Here is a 21,848-nt window from a genome sequence, read left to right as displayed (position 1 = left end):
CTAACACAGTGTTCATTCTCTGGAGTCAAACGAGCAATCCTTCGATCACCAGTCCAATGTCCTACCACTTGACCACCATGCCTCCATAGACAACAGTCAAGTGTTGTGTTAAAGGTTTAAATACTCAATACATTTCTTTGATATTAGTTGAAGCATTTTTATAATCTCATAGGAAGCACCCTCCCTCGGTGTTAGTGCAGCTGTACTACACACTTACTTGCTACACAGGTGTCACCACCATCATAATAGTTGGCAATACAGGTACATGTACCACTATTACAGGTAGACATGTCTGTACACTCATTGGGTATAACACCAGTACAACCTGTCTCTCCAGCCTTGATTCCTAATATGAATAATATCAATAGATTAAATACTTTATGATTTGTACATCATATCACCAAGGATATAAACTGTAGAACAGTTCTGCCCTACATCACCAATATCTCCTCTCACAAGTCTAAAGGGGTTCACATCAAGCAGATCAAATGGACATTAATCACAAACCTGATATCAAAATAAAGATGTTTGTAAACATATTTCATCTAACAAGCTATTAATGTGGATGTTGCCAATTTTCATGACTTCCAAAATTAGTCTAGTCATCACATTTAACCATGTCTTACTTATCATTACATTAATCTGTCTGATCTTAATGACCTTTATTATTCATACATTTTGCCACTTTACTCAATTAGAAAATGACTATAGAACATAAATGTCCTCCCTTCTATGCTAATCAGAATCTCATTAGGTGTAAAATTTGATGTAATGACACTATGAGGTAAATAAAAACCAAATCGGTTGAGAGATTATAAATATATGACATTCATTTGAAACCAATGCCTTGTATGGGACATGACAAACAAACACAGCTAACACTATAATAATGCCCTCACATCGAATAGAAAGAGCTTAAAACAAAATTATCGGTGAATCTGATAAATGCTTCCCAAAATCAATTTAATTGGAAACAAAATGTTATCAATGGGCAATAATTCTGTAATTAAGGGGTTGGTGCCCTGACTTTGGTACCCTGCACATCTCGCCTGTTTGATAAAGGAATACACCAAGTTTAATCATACCAATTTTAAACGCAAGTAAAGTTATACTCGGGACAAAACAATTGAACAAAGGAAGTTTACTTTGTATTTAAAGGATTACAGACCCTGATCGGTACACTGCACATTGTATTGCATGACCAATGTTTATGCATCCACAGTTATGCTTTGAACATAAAATTTTAACAAAGGGCATTACCTAAGTAATTTAGAGGTTATGGGCCCTGACTTTGGTACAGTACCGCACATCCTCTTTGTATGTCCCAATTTAAATGCAAGCAAACATATGCTGCAGACATACAATTTTAAGAAAGGGCAATGCTCTTATAATTAAGCAACCCCAAGCAAGCCTTGGCAGTAACGTAGCACTTTGTGAAGTTCTGGATTTTTTCAGTCAATTGATTCTGATAAATAAATGGGTAAATATACCAAAGAAACTTATTTTCAATTCATTGTAACAGTAATATTGACCTCTCACATTTTGACCCAAAAACCAATACAAAGTGAGCACAACTCATAAGAGAGCAGTGTTGTCAAGTTTCAGTTTGATTGGTCGTCTTGAATTTGCGTTATTGTTCAGCGATGGTGATTGGGACCATTCAACCTTCAGGACACCACCATTTAGAGCAATTCAAAGCAAGCAATCCTGAAAAGAAAGTAGTTTATGATGATTCAGTTTGATCAGTCCAAAAAGGAACCACCAGTAATTGTTCAGAAATCGTGACGCAGACTGACAAATATACCCTTCCAGTCATTGACTGTTGGGATCACAAATGAATCGTCATGAGGAAGGCTTTGCTTTCATCCTAAAATTCTATGAGATTAATAACTTACTTTGCACACAGACACCAGAACTTCCACTGCCATCATTGTCATAGTAACCAGTGTTACAGGTACACTTATTATTGGTACAGACAGAGTTTTCCCGACATGCATCAGTAGGTAAACCAGCACAATTACCATTGGCTACAACCTCTGGTTAAACAGAACAGGTACAATGTACATCACAGTAAACATAATCTCTATATCATAATTACATCAGATATAAATACGAAAGCAGTATCAAAGAGATTTAATCACCGGGAATAACCTATGTGCACCAATGTATGGATCTTATCCACAGTTATTTGACATTAAACAAGGTCAACAGTCATTGCTTACACAAAAAGGGGAAACAACTCCTCTTCAAAAGTTACCACAACATTCTTTTACTTTTCCAATCAGCAAAATAATTCCTCTTTTCAAATGAAACATATCAAAATTACAGTGTAGAAATGAAGTGTGAGCTCCTCCCAATTTATTGTGGATTACAATTTTCACAAGTAATATTTTAGTAAAGCTTTTGTCAGTAAAAAACAGTATGTTATGTCCATGATATTTTTTCTATCATGTTTGTTATAACTGTGTACTACTATTCTACACTAGTTATATATCACCTATGTTAGGTTAGTACTAATTAGAATAATCTTCTCAAGTTAAACTGTGTTAAATAGTATGACTTATGAACTAACACATCTTATGATTATGAGGGCCAATGATTATATCGGCCAGCCCTATTAACGAAGTTAGATCAAACATGATGTCCTATCTATAAAGAATCCTGCCACACAAACACTGGTAGAGCTTTGCTGATTACTAGCAAGTAGATACAGAATATATTTACATGGTAATGGATCACTTACATATGTGAATCATATACTGCCTTATGGAGAAACATATCAAAACTATTTTGTTCCTGTCAAAACTAATAATGTTCTATGGACTTCTGCAAATCCATCAGGCTCCATATTCCTTAATATGATGCATCTCATGACAGATGACATGTGCAGGAGGAGAGGAAAGAATATCCCTGTTATATCTCAGTGCATAACCTGTGACTACCTATGGCCCTGATGATAGGGGATGGTTTGTCTTATGTTTTCTGTTGAGATACAATAGAGAATCATAGCTAATGTAGCTTACTGTACTCCACTGCATGATCATAGAAAGTGATTGAGACTGGTTCCTGGGCCTGCAGAATTAACATCTTTTATATTTCTTCTATGAATTCTACTAAGGAAACGTTGGAGACACCAGAATAGATTTGCTGCCCCCATTTCAACACTTTGGATCTTCCAGGTTTTCAAATTCCTTTTTAACAAACATAATATTATCTCCCATTGAATATGAACAGAATGGATGAATTGATTACATTATGACATCACAAACAAATCAATGACTCAAATGTGGAAAGGTCAAATAAACAAATTGATATCTTTCTCTTTTACTTTAAAATACCTTGAGGTCAATAGAATTACTCTTGGCTACCTTTTAGTGTATTTGATAGTCCTTTTAATACGCCAGTGGCAACTAAGCTCTAACAGAAATGGGACATTTTCAGTAAAACGTGTCATTTTAAAGAACATTCATATTAATGATTTTTTACAATCCAAAATGTAATTAGTCTTCACAAGTTGTCTTCCAATTTAGAATTGATCCAGACACAATATTATAATGATATCTATGAAAGATCATGTTAATAATAACTCAAGCTTCCTTAATAAACTACTCCATCTTAGCAACAATTGTCTCAAAGCCTTTCACAAATTATCATCTGTGGGTAGTAGGTTTTTTGCTACAAGAAATAACCTTTCTCAACCCTCTGGGAAGCACACAGTAAGAGTTGCCATTCCATGCTTACAACTAGCATACCATATTTCTAGTACTGCCCATTAATCTCTATTCTCCATCAGAAAGAACAAAGCATGAATTATCTAACACAGTGTTCATTCTCTGGAGTCAAACGAGCAATCCTTCGATCACCAGTCCAATGTCCTACCACTTGACCACCATGCCTCCATAGACAACAGTCAAGTGTTGTGTTAAAGGTTTAAATACTCAATACATTTCTTTGATATTAGTTGAAGCATTTTTATAATCTCATAGGAAGCACCCTCCCTCGGTGTTAGTGCAGCTGTACTACACACTTACTTGCTACACAGGTGTCACCACCATCATAATAGTTGGCAATACAGGTACATGTACCACTATTACAGGTAGACATGTCTGTACACTCATTGGGTATAACACCAGTACAACCTGTCTCTCCAGCCTTGATTCCTAATATGAATAATATCAATAGATTAAATACTTTATGATTTGTACATCATATCACCAAGGATATAAACTGTAGAACAGTTCTGCCCTACATCACCAATATCTCCTCTCACAAGTCTAAAGGGGTTCACATCAAGCAGATCAAATGGACATTAATCACAAACCTGATATCAAAATAAAGATGTTTGTAAACATATTTCATCTAACAAGCTATTAATGTGGATGTTGCCAATTTTCATGACTTCCAAAATTAGTCTAGTCATCGCATTTAACCATGTCTTACTTATCATTACATTAATCTGTCTGATCTTAATGACCTTTATTATTCATACATTTTGCCACTTTACTCAATTAGAAAATGACTATAGAACATAAATGTCCTCCCTTCTATGCTAATCAGAATCTCATTAGGTGTAAAATTTGATGTAATGACACTATGAGGTAAATAAAAACCAAATCGGTTGAGAGATTATAAATATATGACATTCATTTGAAACCAATGCCTTGTATGGGACATGACAAACAAACACAGCTAACACTATAATAATGCCCTCACATCGAATAGAAAGAGCTTAAAACAAAATTATCGGTGAATCTGATAAATGCTTCCCAAAATCAATTTAATTGGAAACAAAATGTTATCAATGGGCAATAATTCTGTAATTAAGGGGTTGGTGCCCTGACTTTGGTACCCTGCACATCTCGCCTGTTTGATAAAGGAATACACCAAGTTTAATCATACCAATTTTAAACGCAAGTAAAGTTATACTCGGGACAAAACAATTGAACAAAGGAAGTTTACTTTGTATTTAAAGGATTACAGACCCTGATCGGTACACTGCACATTGTATTGCATGACCAATGTTTATGCATCCACAGTTATGCTTTGAACATAAAATTTTAACAAAGGGCATTACCTAAGTAATTTAGAGGTTATGGGCCCTGACTTTGGTACAGTACCGCACATCCTCTTTGTATGTCCCAATTTAAATGCAAGCAAACATATGCTGCAGACATACAATTTTAAGAAAGGGCAATGCTCTTATAATTAAGCAACCCCAAGCAAGCCTTGGCAGTAACGTAGCACTTTGTGAAGTTCTGGATTTTTTCAGTCAATTGATTCTGATAAATAAATGGGTAAATATACCAAAGAAACTTATTTTCAATTCATTGTAACAGTAATATTGACCTCTCACATTTTGACCCAAAAACCAATACAAAGTGAGCACAACTCATAAGAGAGCAGTGTTGTCAAGTTTCAGTTTGATTGGTCGTCTTGAATTTGCGTTATTGTTCAGCGATGGTGATTGGGACCATTCAACCTTCAGGACACCACCATTTAGAGCAATTCAAAGCAAGCAATCCTGAAAAGAAAGTAGTTTATGATGATTCAGTTTGATCAGTCCAAAAAGGAACCACCAGTAATTGTTCAGAAATCGTGACGCAGACTGACAAATATACCCTTCCAGTCATTGACTGTTGGGATCACAAATGAATCGTCATGAGGAAGGCTTTGCTTTCATCCTAAAATTCTATGAGATTAATAACTTACTTTGCACACAGACACCAGAACTTCCACTGCCATCATTGTCATAGTAACCAGTGTTACAGGTACACTTATTATTGGTACAGACAGAGTTTTCCCGACATGCATCAGTAGGTAAACCAGCACAATTACCATTGGCTACAACCTCTGGTTAAACAGAACAGGTACAATGTACATCACAGTAAACATAATCTCTATATCATAATTACATCAGATATAAATACGAAAGCAGTATCAAAGAGATTTAATCACCGGGAATAACCTATGTGCACCAATGTATGGATCTTATCCACAGTTATTTGACATTAAACAAGGTCAACAGTCATTGCTTACACAAAAAGGGGAAACAACTCCTCTTCAAAAGTTACCACAACATTCTTTTACTTTTCCAATCAGCAAAATAATTCCTCTTTTCAAATGAAACATATCAAAATTACAGTGTAGAAATGAAGTGTGAGCTCCTCCCAATTTATTGTGGATTACAATTTTCACAAGTAATATTTTAGTAAAGCTTTTGTCAGTAAAAAACAGTATGTTATGTCCATGATATTTTTTCTATCATGTTTGTTATAACTGTGTACTACTATTCTACACTAGTTATATATCACCTATGTTAGGTTAGTACTAATTAGAATAATCTTCTCAAGTTAAACTGTGTTAAATAGTATGACTTATGAACTAACACATCTTATGATTATGAGGGCCAATGATTATATCGGCCAGCCCTATTAACGAAGTTAGATCAAACATGATGTCCTATCTATAAAGAATCCTGCCACACAAACACTGGTAGAGCTTTGCTGATTACTAGCAAGTAGATACAGAATATATTTACATGGTAATGGATCACTTACATATGTGAATCATATACTGCCTTATGGAGAAACATATCAAAACTATTTTGTTCCTGTCAAAACTAATAATGTTCTATGGACTTCTGCAAATCCATCAGGCTCCATATTCCTTAATATGATGCATCTCATGACAGATGACATGTGCAGGAGGAGAGGAAAGAATATCCCTGTTATATCTCAGTGCATAACCTGTGACTACCTATGGCCCTGATGATAGGGGATGGTTTGTCTTATGTTTTCTGTTGAGATACAATAGAGAATCATAGCTAATGTAGCTTACTGTACTCCACTGCATGATCATAGAAAGTGATTGAGACTGGTTCCTGGGCCTGCAGAATTAACATCTTTTATATTTCTTCTATGAATTCTACTAAGGAAACGTTGGAGACACCAGAATAGATTTGCTGCCCCCATTTCAACACTTTGGATCTTCCAGGTTTTCAAATTCCTTTTTAACAAACATAATATTATCTCCCATTGAATATGAACAGAATGGATGAATTGATTACATTATGACATCACAAACAAATCAATGACTCAAATGTGGAAAGGTCAAATAAACAAATTGATATCTTTCTCTTTTACTTTAAAATACCTTGAGGTCAATAGAATTACTCTTGGCTACCTTTTAGTGTATTTGATAGTCCTTTTAATACGCCAGTGGCAACTAAGCTCTAACAGAAATGGGACATTTTCAGTAAAACGTGTCATTTTAAAGAACATTCATATTAATGATTTTTTACAATCCAAAATGTAATTAGTCTTCACAAGTTGTCTTCCAATTTAGAATTGATCCAGACACAATATTATAATGATATCTATGAAAGATCATGTTAATAATAACTCAAGCTTCCTTAATAAACTACTCCATCTTAGCAACAATTGTCTCAAAGCCTTTCACAAATTATCATCTGTGGGTAGTAGGTTTTTTGCTACAAGAAATAACCTTTCTCAACCCTCTGGGAAGCACACAGTAAGAGTTGCCATTCCATGCTTACAACTAGCATACCATATTTCTAGTACTGCCCATTAATCTCTATTCTCCATCAGAAAGAACAAAGCATGAATTATCTAACACAGTGTTCATTCTCTGGAGTCAAACGAGCAATCCTTCGATCACCAGTCCAATGTCCTACCACTTGACCACCATGCCTCCATAGACAACAGTCAAGTGTTGTGTTAAAGGTTTAAATACTCAATACATTTCTTTGATATTAGTTGAAGCATTTTTATAATCTCATAGGAAGCACCCTCCCTCGGTGTTAGTGCAGCTGTACTACACACTTACTTGCTACACAGGTGTCACCACCATCATAATAGTTGGCAATACAGGTACATGTACCACTATTACAGGTAGACATGTCTGTACACTCATTGGGTATAACACCAGTACAACCTGTCTCTCCAGCCTTGATTCCTAATATGAATAATATCAATAGATTAAATACTTTATGATTTGTACATCATATCACCAAGGATATAAACTGTAGAACAGTTCTGCCCTACATCACCAATATCTCCTCTCACAAGTCTAAAGGGGTTCACATCAAGCAGATCAAATGGACATTAATCACAAACCTGATATCAAAATAAAGATGTTTGTAAACATATTTCATCTAACAAGCTATTAATGTGGATGTTGCCAATTTTCATGACTTCCAAAATTAGTCTAGTCATCGCATTTAACCATGTCTTACTTATCATTACATTAATCTGTCTGATCTTAATGACCTTTATTATTCATACATTTTGCCACTTTACTCAATTAGAAAATGACTATAGAACATAAATGTCCTCCCTTCTATGCTAATCAGAATCTCATTAGGTGTAAAATTTGATGTAATGACACTATGAGGTAAATAAAACCAAATCGGTTGAGAGATTATAAATATATGACATTCATTTGAAACCAATGCCTTGTATGGGACATGACAAACAAACACAGCTAACACTATAATAATGCCCTCACATCGAATAGAAAGAGCTTAAAACAAAATTATCGGTGAATCTGATAAATGCTTCCCAAAATCAATTTAATTGGAAACAAAATGTTATCAATGGGCAATAATTCTGTAATTAAGGGGTTGGTGCCCTGACTTTGGTACCCTGCACATCTCGCCTGTTTGATAAAGGAATACACCAAGTTTAATCATACCAATTTTAAACGCAAGTAAAGTTATACTCGGGACAAAACAATTGAACAAAGGAAGTTTACTTTGTATTTAAAGGATTACAGACCCTGATCGGTACACTGCACATTGTATTGCATGACCAATGTTTATGCATCCACAGTTATGCTTTGAACATAAAATTTTAACAAAGGGCATTACCTAAGTAATTTAGAGGTTATGGGCCCTGACTTTGGTACAGTACCGCACATCCTCTTTGTATGTCCCAATTTAAATGCAAGCAAACATATGCTGCAGACATACAATTTTAAGAAAGGGCAATGCTCTTATAATTAAGCAACCCCAAGCAAGCCTTGGCAGTAACGTAGCACTTTGTGAAGTTCTGGATTTTTTCAGTCAATTGATTCTGATAAATAAATGGGTAAATATACCAAAGAAACTTATTTTCAATTCATTGTAACAGTAATATTGACCTCTCACATTTTGACCCAAAAACCAATACAAAGTGAGCACAACTCATAAGAGAGCAGTGTTGTCAAGTTTCAGTTTGATTGGTCGTCTTGAATTTGCGTTATTGTTCAGCGATGGTGATTGGGACCATTCAACCTTCAGGACACCACCATTTAGAGCAATTCAAAGCAAGCAATCCTGAAAAGAAAGTAGTTTATGATGATTCAGTTTGATCAGTCCAAAAAGGAACCACCAGTAATTGTTCAGAAATCGTGACGCAGACTGACAAATATACCCTTCCAGTCATTGACTGTTGGGATCACAAATGAATCGTCATGAGGAAGGCTTTGCTTTCATCCTAAAATTCTATGAGATTAATAACTTACTTTGCACACAGACACCAGAACTTCCACTGCCATCATTGTCATAGTAACCAGTGTTACAGGTACACTTATTATTGGTACAGACAGAGTTTTCCCGACATGCATCAGTAGGTAAACCAGCACAATTACCATTGGCTACAACCTCTGGTTAAACAGAACAGGTACAATGTACATCACAGTAAACATAATCTCTATATCATAATTACATCAGATATAAATACGAAAGCAGTATCAAAGAGATTTAATCACCGGGAATAACCTATGTGCACCAATGTATGGATCTTATCCACAGTTATTTGACATTAAACAAGGTCAACAGTCATTGCTTACACAAAAAGGGGAAACAACTCCTCTTCAAAAGTTACCACAACATTCTTTTACTTTTCCAATCAGCAAAATAATTCCTCTTTTCAAATGAAACATATCAAAATTACAGTGTAGAAATGAAGTGTGAGCTCCTCCCAATTTATTGTGGATTACAATTTTCACAAGTAATATTTTAGTAAAGCTTTTGTCAGTAAAAAACAGTATGTTATGTCCATGATATTTTTTCTATCATGTTTGTTATAACTGTGTACTACTATTCTACACTAGTTATATATCACCTATGTTAGGTTAGTACTAATTAGAATAATCTTCTCAAGTTAAACTGTGTTAAATAGTATGACTTATGAACTAACACATCTTATGATTATGAGGGCCAATGATTATATCGGCCAGCCCTATTAACGAAGTTAGATCAAACATGATGTCCTATCTATAAAGAATCCTGCCACACAAACACTGGTAGAGCTTTGCTGATTACTAGCAAGTAGATACAGAATATATTTACATGGTAATGGATCACTTACATATGTGAATCATATACTGCCTTATGGAGAAACATATCAAAACTATTTTGTTCCTGTCAAAACTAATAATGTTCTATGGACTTCTGCAAATCCATCAGGCTCCATATTCCTTAATATGATGCATCTCATGACAGATGACATGTGCAGGAGGAGAGGAAAGAATATCCCTGTTATATCTCAGTGCATAACCTGTGACTACCTATGGCCCTGATGATAGGGGATGGTTTGTCTTATGTTTTCTGTTGAGATACAATAGAGAATCATAGCTAATGTAGCTTACTGTACTCCACTGCATGATCATAGAAAGTGATTGAGACTGGTTCCTGGGCCTGCAGAATTAACATCTTTTATATTTCTTCTATGAATTCTACTAAGGAAACGTTGGAGACACCAGAATAGATTTGCTGCCCCCATTTCAACACTTTGGATCTTCCAGGTTTTCAAATTCCTTTTTAACAAACATAATATTATCTCCCATTGAATATGAACAGAATGGATGAATTGATTACATTATGACATCACAAACAAATCAATGACTCAAATGTGGAAAGGTCAAATAAACAAATTGATATCTTTCTCTTTTACTTTAAAATACCTTGAGGTCAATAGAATTACTCTTGGCTACCTTTTAGTGTATTTGATAGTCCTTTTAATACGCCAGTGGCAACTAAGCTCTAACAGAAATGGGACATTTTCAGTAAAACGTGTCATTTTAAAGAACATTCATATTAATGATTTTTTACAATCCAAAATGTAATTAGTCTTCACAAGTTGTCTTCCAATTTAGAATTGATCCAGACACAATATTATAATGATATCTATGTAAGATCATGTTAATAATAACTCAAGCTTCCTTAATAAACTACTCCATCTTAGCAACAATTGTCTCAAAGCCTTTCACAAATTATCATCTGTGGGTAGTAGGTTTTTTGCTACAAGAAATAACCTTTCTCAACCCTCTGGGAAGCACACAGTAAGAGTTGCCATTCCATGCTTACAACTAGCATACCATATTTCTAGTACTGCCCATTAATCTCTATTCTCCATCAGAAAGAACAAAGCATGAATTATCTAACACAGTGTTCATTCTCTGGAGTCAAACGAGCAATCCTTCGATCACCAGTCCAATGTCCTACCACTTGACCACCATGCCTCCATAGACAACAGTCAAGTGTTGTGTTAAAGGTTTAAATACTCAATACATTTCTTTGATATTAGTTGAAGCATTTTTATAATCTCATAGGAAGCACCCTCCCTCGGTGTTAGTGCAGCTGTACTACACACTTACTTGCTACACAGGTGTCACCACCATCATAATAGTTGGCAATACAGGTACATGTACCACTATTACAGGTAGACATGTCTGTACACTCATTGGGTATAACACCAGTACAACCTGTCTCTCCAGCCTTGATTCCTAATATGAATAATATCAATAGATTAAATACTTTATGATTTGTACATCATATCACCAAGGATATAAACTGTAGAACAGTTCTGCCCTACATCACCAATATCTCCTCTCACAAGTCTAAAGGGGTTCACATCAAGCAGATCAAATGGACATTAATCACAAACCTGATATCAAAATAAAGATGTTTGTAAACATATTTCATCTAGCAAGCTATTAATGTGGATGTTGCCAATTTTCATGACTTCCAAAATTAGTCTAGTCATCACATTTAACCATGTCTTACTTATCATTACATTAATCTGTCTGATCTTAATGACCTTTATTATTCATACATTTTGCCACTTTACTCAATTAGAAAATGACTATAGAACATAAATGTCCTCCCTTCTATGCTAATCAGAATCTCATTAGGTGTAAAATTTGATGTAATGACACTATGAGGTAAATAAAAACCAAATCGGTTGAGAGATTATAAATATATGACATTCATTTGAAACCAATGCCTTGTATGGGACATGACAAACAAACACAGCTAACACTATAATAATGCCCTCACATCGAATAGAAAGAGCTTAAAACAAAATTATCGGTGAATCTGATAAATGCTTCCCAAAATCAATTTAATTGGAAACAAAATGTTATCAATGGGCAATAATTCTGTAATTAAGGGGTTGGTGCCCTGACTTTGGTACCCTGCACATCTCGCCTGTTTGATAAATGAATACACCAAGTTTAATCATACCAATTTTAAACGCAAGTAAAGTTATACTTTGGTACAGTACGGGACAAAACAATTGAACAAAGGAAGTTGGCAACTTTGTATTTAAAGGATTACAGACCCTTGTATCCTCTCACATTTTGGTACACTGCACATTGTATTGCATGACCAATGTTTATGCATCCACAGTTATGCTTTGAACATAAAATTTTAACAAAGGGCATTACCTAAGTAATTTAGAGGTTATGGGCCCTGACTTTTCCCGGCACAGTACCAGCACATCCTCTTTGTATGTCCCAATTTAAATGCAAGCAAACATATGCTGCAGACATACAATTTTTGAATTAAACAAGAAAGGGCAATGCTCTTATAATTCTTTTAAGCAACCCCAAGCAAGCCTTGGCAGTGGAACGTAGCACTTTGTCAGTAAAAAACAGTATGTTATGTCCATGATATTTTTTCAATCATGTTTGTTATAACTGTGTACTATTATTTTACACTAGTTATATATCACCTATGTTAGGATAGTACTAATTAGAATAATCTTCTCAAGTTAAACTGTGTTAAATAGTATGATTTACAAACTAACACATCTTATGATTATGAGGGCCAATGATTATATCGGCCAGCCCTATTAACGAAGTTAGAGAAAATATATCATGATGTCCTATCTATAAAGAATCCTGCCACACAAACACTGGTAGAGCTTTGCTGATTACTAGCAAGTAGATACAGAATATATTTACATGGTAATGGATCACTTACATATGTGAATCATATACTGCCTTATGGAGAAACATATCAAAACTATTTTGTTCCTGTCAAAACTGATAATGTTCTATGGACTTCTGCAAATCCATCAGGCTCCATATTCCTTAATATGATGCATCTCATGACAGATGACATGTGCAGGAGGAGAGGAAAGAATATCCCTGTTATATCTCAGTGCATAACCTGTGACTACCTATGGCCCTGATGATAGGGGATGGTTTGTCTTATGTTTTCTGTTGAGATACAATAGAGAATCCTAGCTAATGTAGCTTGCTGTACTCCACTGCATGATCATAGAAAGTGATTAAGACTGGTTCCTGGGCCTGCAGAATTAACATCTTTTATATTTCTTCTATGAATTCTACTAAGGAAATGTTGAAGACACCAGAATAGATTTGCTGCCCCCATTTCAACACTTTGGATCTTCCAGGTTTTCAAATTCCTTCTTAACAAACATAATATTATCTCCCATTGAATATGAACAGAATGGATGAATTGATTACATTATGACATCACAAACAAATCAATGACTCAAATGTGGAAAGGTCAAATAAACAAATTGATATCTTTCTCTTTTACTTTAAAATACCTTGAGGTCAATAGAATTACTCTTGGCTACCTTTTAGTGTATTTGATATTCCTTTTAATACGCCAGTGGCAACTAAACTCTAACAGAAATGGGATATTTTCGGTAAAACATGTCATTTTAAAGAACATTCATGTTAATGATTTTTTACAATCCAGAATGTAATTAGTCTTCACAAGTTGTCTTCCAATTTAAAATTGGTCCAGACACAATATTATAATGATATCTATGTTAAGATCATGTTAATAATAACTCAAGCTTCCTTAATAAACTACTCCATCTTAGCAACAATTGTCTCAAAGCCTTTCACAAATTATCATCTGTGGGTAGCAGGTTTTTTGCTACAAGAAATAACCTTTCTCAACCCTCTGGGAAGCACACAGTAAGAGTTGCCATTCCATGCTTACAACTAGCATACCATATTTCTAGTACTGCCCATTAATCTCTATTCTCCATTAGAAAGAGCAAAGCATGAATTATCTAACACAGTGTTCATTCTCTGGAGTCAAACGAGCAATCCTTAGATCACCAGTCCAATGTCCTACCACTTGACCACCATGCCTCCATAGACAACAGTCAAGTGTTGTGTTAAAGGTTTAAATACTCAATACATTTCTTTGATATTAGTTGAAGCATTTTTATAATCTCATAGGAAGCACCCTCCCTCGGTGTTAGTGCAGCTGTACTACACACTTACTTGCTACACAGGTGTCACCACCATCATAATAGTTGGCAATACAGGTACATGTACCACTATTACAGGTAGACATGTCTGTACACTCATTGGTTATACCACCAGCACAACCTGTCTCTCCAGCCTTGATTCCTAATATGAATAATATCAATAGATTAAATACTTTATGATTTGTACATCATATCACCAAGGATATAAACTGTAGAACAGTTCTGCCCTACATCACCAATATCTCCTCTCACAAGTCTAAAGGGGTTCACATCAAGCAGATCAAATGGACATTAATCATAAACCTGATATCAAAATAGAATGTTTGTAAACATATTTCATCTAGCAAGCTATTAATGTGGATGTTGCCAATATTCATGACTTCCAAAATTAGTCTAGTTATCACATTTAACCATGTCTTACTTATCATTACATTAATCTGTCTGATCTTAATGACCTTCATTATTCATACCTTTTGCCACTTTACTCAATTAGAAAATGTCTATTGAACATAAATGTCCTCCCTTCTATGCTAATCAGAATCTCATTAGGTGTAAAATTTGATGTAATGACACTATGAGGTAAATAAAAACCAAATCGGTTGAGAGATTATAAATATATGACATTCATTTGAAACTGATGCCTTGTATGGGAACATGACAAACAAACATGGCTAACACTATAATAATGCCCTCACATCAAATAGAAAGAGCTTAAAACAAAATTATCGGTGAATCTGATATTTGCTTCCCAAAATCAATTTAATTGGAAAAAAATGTTATCATTGGGCAATAATTCTGTAATTAAGGGGTTGGTGCCCTGACTTTGGTACCCTGCACATCTCGCCTGTTTGATAAATGAATACACCAAGTTTAATCATACCAATTTTAAACGCAAGTAAAGTTATACTCGGGACAAAACAATTGAACAAAGGAAGTTAACTTTGTATTTAAAGGATTACAGACCCTGATCGGTACACTGCACATTGTATTGCATGACCAATGTTTATGCATTCACAGTTATGCTTTGAACATAAAATTTTAACAAAGGGCATTACCTAAGTAATTTAGAGGTTATGGGCCCTGACTTTGATACAGTACCGCACATCCTCTTTGTATGTCCCAATTTAAATGCAAGCAAACATATGCTGCAGACATAAAATTTCAAGAAAGGGCAATGCTCTTATAATTAAGCAACCCCAAGCAAGCCTTGGCAGTAACGTAGCACTTTGTCAGTAAAAAACAGTATGTTATGTCCATGATATTTTTTCAATCATGTTTGTTATAACTGTGTACTACTATTTTTCACTAGTTATATATCATCTATGTTAGGTTAGTACTAATTAGAATAATCTTCTCAAGTTAAACTGTGTTAAATAGTATGACTTACGAACTAACACATCTTATGATTATGAGGGCCAATGATTATATCGGCCAGCCCTATTAACGAAGTTAGAGAAAACATGATGTCCTATCTATAAAGAATCCTGCCACACAAACACTGGTAGAGCTTTGCTGATTACTAGCAAGTAGATAGAGAATATATTTACAGGGTAATGGATCACTTACATATGTGAATCATATACTGCCTTATGGAGAAACATATCAAAACTATTTTGTTCCTGTCAAAACTGATAATGTTCTATGGACTTCTGCAAATCCATCAGGCTCCATATTCCTTAATATGATGCATCTCATGACAGATGACATGTGCAGGAGGAGAGGAAAGAATATCCCTGTTATATCTCAGTGCATAACCTGTGACTACCTATGGCCCTGATGATAGGGGATGGTTTGTCTTATGTTTTCTGTTGAGATACAATAGAGAATCCTAGCTAATGTAGCTTGCTGTACTCCACTGCATGATCATAGAAAGTGATTAAGACTGGTTCCTGGGCCTGCAGAATTAACATCTTTTATATTTCTTCTATGAATTCTACTAAGGAAATGTTGAAGACACCAGAATAGATTTGCTGCCCCCATTTCAACACTTTGGATCTTCCAGGTTTTCAAATTCCTTCTTAACAAACATAATATTATCTCCCATTGAATATGAACAGAATGGATGAATTGATTACATTATGACATCACAAACAAATCAATGACTCAAATGTGGAAAGGTCAAATAAACAAATTGATATCTTTCTCTTTTACTTTAAAATACCTTGAGGTCAATAGAATTACTCTTGGCTACCTTTTAGTGTATTTGATATTCCTTTTAATACGCCAGTGGCAACTAAACTCTAACAGAAATGGGATATTTTCGGTAAAACATGTCATTTTAAAGAACATTCATGTTAATGATTTTTTACAATCCAGAATGTAATTAGTCTTCACAAGTTGTCTTCCAATTTAGAATTGGTCCAGACACAATATTATAATGATATCTATGTTAAGATCATGTTAATAATAACTCAAGCTTCCTTAATAAACTACTCCATCTTAGCAACAATTGTCTCAAAGCCTTTCACAAATTATCATCTGTGGGTAGCAGGTTTTTTGCTACAAGAAATAACCTTTCTCAACCCTCTGGGAAGCACACAGTAAGAGTTGCCATTCCATGCTTACAACTAGCATACCATATTTCTAGTACTGCCCATTAATCTGTATTCTCCATTAGAAAGAGCAAAGCATGAATTATCTAACACAGTGTTCATTCTCTGGAGTCAAACGAGCAATCCTTAGATCACCAGTCCAATGTCCTACCACTTGACCACCATGCCTCCATAGACAACAGTCAAGTGTTGTGTTAAAGGTTTAAATACTCAATACATTTCTTTGATATTAGTTGAAGCATTTTTATAATCTCATAGGAAGCACCCTCCCTCGGTGTTAGTGCAGCTGTACTACATACTTACTTGCTACACAGGTGTCACCACTATCATAATAGTTGGCAATACAGGTACATGTACTACCATCACAGGTAGACATGTCTGTACACTCATTGGTTATACCAGTACAGCCTGTCTCTCCAGCCTTGATTCCTGGAAAAAGAAATACAAGAATTAGTGAAGAATAAAGGAAATCATATTTAAAAAGCAAGATGTATAGAGGGTGTATTTGCTTGTATGGTTTAGTTTGCTGAAATTGCTTCTTTAAAAAACAAGTATTTGAAATATTTGTGTCTTTTTCCCCTAGAAGGCCTTTCCACTCTTCCACAAGGGGGTTTAGATGCAATGTTTATAAAAAAAAAGTTCCCTTCATCCAAAGATGCTTTTGATCAGAGGACCTGTTTCACAGTACATGTAATATTGCCCACATCCTGATTCAATTTTTACTGTGTGTTATTTGCATTATCCCAGTAAGCTCCTAAGAATGTATGTTCAAACAAGAGGCCCATGGGCCTTAACGGTCATCTGACAAAAAGCAAGCCAAACCTAGAAAGTGGGTTGAGGTCATTCATTTGAACAAACTTGGTAGCCTCTCCTCCAAGCATCTTACGGGCCCAATATCAGCATTCATGGACTTTTGCTTGTTGAGAAGAAGTCGTTTGTATATTTTAACATATTTGACCCCTGTGACCTTGAAAGTGGGTCGAGGTCATTCATTTGAATAAACTTGGTAGCCTTTCCTCCCAGCATGCTACAGACCCAATATCGGCACTCAGACTTTTGCTTATTGAGATGAAGTCCTTTGTATATTTTAACATATTTGACCCCTGTGACCTTGAAAGTGGGCCAAGGTCATTCATTTGAACAAACTTTGTAGGGCTCCATGCCAGCATGCTATGGGCCAAGTATTAGCCCCCTAGGCCTTCTAGTATTTGAGAAGAAGTTATTTAAAGATTTTAACATATTTGACCCCTGTGACATTGAAAGTTGTTCAAGGTCATTCATTTGAACAAACTTGATAGCCCTTCATCCCAGCATGCCACAGGCACAATATCAGCAATCTGAGCCTTTTGGTTATTGAGGAGAAGTCGTTGAAAGATTTCAACATATTTGGCCCCTGTGACCTTGAACGTAGGTCAAGGTCATTCACTTGAACAAACTTAGTAGCACTTTATCCCAGCATGTCACAGGCCCAATATCTACACTCTGAGCCTTTTGGTTAATGAGAAGAAGTTGTTTAAAGATTTTAACATATTTGACCCCTGTGACCTTTAAAGTGGGTCAAGGTCATTCATTTGAACAAACTTGGTAGAGCTCCATGCCAGTATCCTCTGTGCCAAGTATTAGCCCCCTAGACCTTCTAGTATTTGAGAAGAAGTTGTTTGAATGAAAAGTTTACGGACGGCGCACGGCGGACGACGACGGACGAAGCATGATGACTATAGGTCATCGGACCCTTCGGGTCAGATGACCTAAAAATCCAAAATTCACCTATGGCCTGTAATTTGACTTATTTTATGATCCATGTCATGTGTGTAAGCCAGGGTGCACATCTTACTCTAAAACTTGTTCAAAAAGCTATAATAAACCACTAGATTGGTTCAAATCCTCTTGATTCAAGTCTACTGCATGTTTTGAACTCAAATGTAAAGCCAAATAATACCAATAAAAAAAGTTATGGAAGTTTAACTGGGAAAGAATCATGATTTTTCATAAAAATTTCAACAAATTCAAGTTTTTGGAAAACTGTTTGACTACCTTAACATTATTGTTCACCTAAAATATTTACACCTTCTTTGGCCAAATATATGTACCTAAAATATTGAAAATTTCATGAAATTCTGGGACCAGTAAGTTCCAAGGACAGATTTTCTTGTGATGGCAGAAACAGTAAACTACTCTTATTTCTGACATTTTATTCAGAATGTTATTTTTTATCCAAATATATGTTTATTTTAATTTCATTCATTTTTACTATGTGCCTTTCATTGAAAATGATATCAAATCACATTTTGCCTCATTGGATTATAAACAGAAAAGACACACATGGTCCATACTTGTTCTTGTTTATTAAAATATGATATGTATATCAAAGTGGCATTCTGTGCATTATTAATGAATCAATAAGGAGGCAGTATATCTCCTTGCATAACAACATTCAAGCTGAAGCTGAGGTAAGCAGCTGATGGCCAATTTTCCACCAGGTACACATTTTATCGTATTGTGTACCTGGTATAGGACGACACTCAGCGTAATAATGATTCTAAGGTTTCTTTTGAGGAGACTGAGGATAATCTAATTGACAATGAAATAAACCCTACACTTCTACCTCTTCCTCATATAAGATTTGAAACATGCTTCCTCATCACATTGGAAGTGTTCATTATGTTTAGAGTATAATGATGACTGTAAAAGTATTCCTTAGTCTTTTTGTCACTCTCTTAACCATAAATATTCACTTTGGTGTCCTCCTGATGTTTGTGTACATTCTGAACATCTCATAGAAGCATTCTACATTCTGATACAAAAATCAGTAAACAAGTATGCTAAGTAAACCGAGTGGATTAATTTCCTCAGTTGTGATCAATGATTTGCTTGAAATTGTACATCAAGTAACCAAACATGAGAATTCCCCAGAATTAAGATTTACAATGGACTGGCTTGACCTTTAGTCAATTTAAGGACATGTATGGCATGTGTGAATCTGAGCTTGTTTTCAGCTTCAAGTGCAAGTGCAATAGACCTGTTTATGTATGTTGGGGTAAAACTTAAAACTAATCTGTCATGGAACCAAATGACCATGCTTACTAACCTCTCCATAGCCACACTGTTAAGATTTTTTCACAAAATTGTTGATATTTTGAACACTTTAGTTGTCCCCATAACCTTGGTACAGCCCATATATCACACCAAGTCACATACAATACCGTATGTACCAAAGTACTTTATGGTGATCAGGTCATTCTTATCTTAGATGGTACCTATATCTACCTCAACAAAAGCAAAGACCACCAGTTCCAAGGGGCATCTTATGGAGGGTGGACAAAATATGGACAATATTCTTTCATTCCCGAAGAACAATACAGATTTTAAAGAAATTCATAGATTGTCCCTGTTGGGATCTACCCATCTGGCCCCAAGGTGCCGAGACTCACCATTTATACAAAATTACTTTCCCTACATCCAAACATGCTTCAGACAAATATGGACAATATCCTGTCATTCCCAAAGAACAAAACAGATTTTAAAGAATTTCATAGATTTCCATTATTTGGCCCCGCCCATCTGGCCCCAAGAGACTGACACCCATTGTTTTACCGAACTGATTTTCCATTACCCAAACATGTTTTGGAGAAAAATTTGGACATTATCTTGTAATTCCTAAAGAACAAGATAGATTTTAAAGAAGTCATTTAAAGATATTAATAAAAATTTTACCCTTCTGACCTTGAATATCGGTTAAAGAAATTTCTTTTTGCAACCTCTGTTTCGCTTCATTCTAGGAGCCAACAGTACCAGCTAAATATCCTTCTATGCTTTTTGGTTAATAAAAAGGAGTTGTTTTTTCTTTTGTCCTTATCTTGGCCCTTAGCCAGGTGAGCTAGAAAGTTGTAAAACTTCCCCTTTCTGGTCCTGTTCCTTAGGTCCTGGGGGCTAAGAAACAATATTTTAATTATCTTTACCCAAAAATGCTTCAGACCAAATTTGAGCAATATCCAATCATTCCTACAGGAGGAGAAGGATTTAAAGTAATTTTCTCTATTTTCCTTATTGGGCCTCACCCCTCCTGTTCCAGCTAAAAAAAACCCATCGTCTGAACAAAGTTTATTCATTTGGCTTCAGACCAAATTTGGGTAAAATCCAATCATTCTTTCTGGAATTTTTCAAATTTTTCCTTCAAACAATGCACCTAATTTCACAAATAAGTCATGTTTTTATTTATAACAAGAGTAAACAACATTAACACCAAAAGATTTAAAATAGGAGGCACATCAGCTTTAACGGTCATTTGAATACATCAGACTTGTAAATTATATAACAGCACTAGAAGTATTACTAGTGGGAATAATTATCAAATAGTTAAAACAGCATGGAATATTTTGAAAGAAAATCATTTCATTTTGTCAAGATTTCCACAAAATTTCAGCTCAATGGCACCCATGATGAAACTAGAAATGTTTAAAATGCTTTTATTCAAGATGGCATATATGGCAACCATATTGGATTTCAGACCGACGTGGAAAAAAAAATAGCAACACTTGCTTAAAATTCCATGATGTTTAAGCTTAATCTCGCTGGTGAAATTTAAGAAGTTTAAAACATGAAAAGTTTACACCTGGCACAAGACAAGTTAACAAAACATGATGGATAAACCCAAAACAACATGGTATCCTGAAGATGTAAGCTTAAAGGGTCCTCACCTTCTGATCAAAACTTGCACATCCTAGTAATACCGCATTACTTTTTTACAAAATAT

General features: G+C 35.1%; 1 protein-coding gene across 1 annotated transcript in view; it reads right to left on the bottom strand.

The window, feature by feature from the left end:
- Positions 1-20,501, bottom strand: part of LOC132563187 (tenascin-like) — a 32,616-nt gene extending 12,115 nt beyond the window's left edge. The window contains exons 1-10 of the mRNA XM_060227939.1: positions 20,498-20,501; positions 17,399-17,524; positions 14,557-14,685; positions 11,659-11,787; positions 9,523-9,663; positions 7,846-7,974; positions 5,710-5,850; positions 4,032-4,160; positions 1,896-2,036; positions 218-346 (exon numbers count right to left, since the gene is read on the bottom strand). Of these exons, the coding sequence (XP_060083922.1) occupies positions 218-346; positions 1,896-2,036; positions 4,032-4,160; positions 5,710-5,850; positions 7,846-7,974; positions 9,523-9,663; positions 11,659-11,787; positions 14,557-14,685; positions 17,399-17,524; positions 20,498-20,501 (1,198 nt within the window). The remainder of the gene's footprint in view (positions 1-217; positions 347-1,895; positions 2,037-4,031; positions 4,161-5,709; positions 5,851-7,845; positions 7,975-9,522; positions 9,664-11,658; positions 11,788-14,556; positions 14,686-17,398; positions 17,525-20,497) is intronic.
- Positions 20,502-21,848: the final 1,347 nt, after the last annotated feature.

The sequence above is a fragment of the Ylistrum balloti genome, unplaced genomic scaffold (genome assembly GCF_031769215.1).
Source record: "Ylistrum balloti isolate Yb309-2 unplaced genomic scaffold, AGI_CSIRO_Ybal_v1 Utg371626, whole genome shotgun sequence".
In the NCBI taxonomy this organism is placed as follows: Eukaryota; Metazoa; Mollusca; class Bivalvia; order Pectinida; family Pectinidae; genus Ylistrum; species Ylistrum balloti.
Note: the sequence above shows the minus strand (reverse complement) of the source record. Positions and strands in the feature narration are given on the sequence as shown.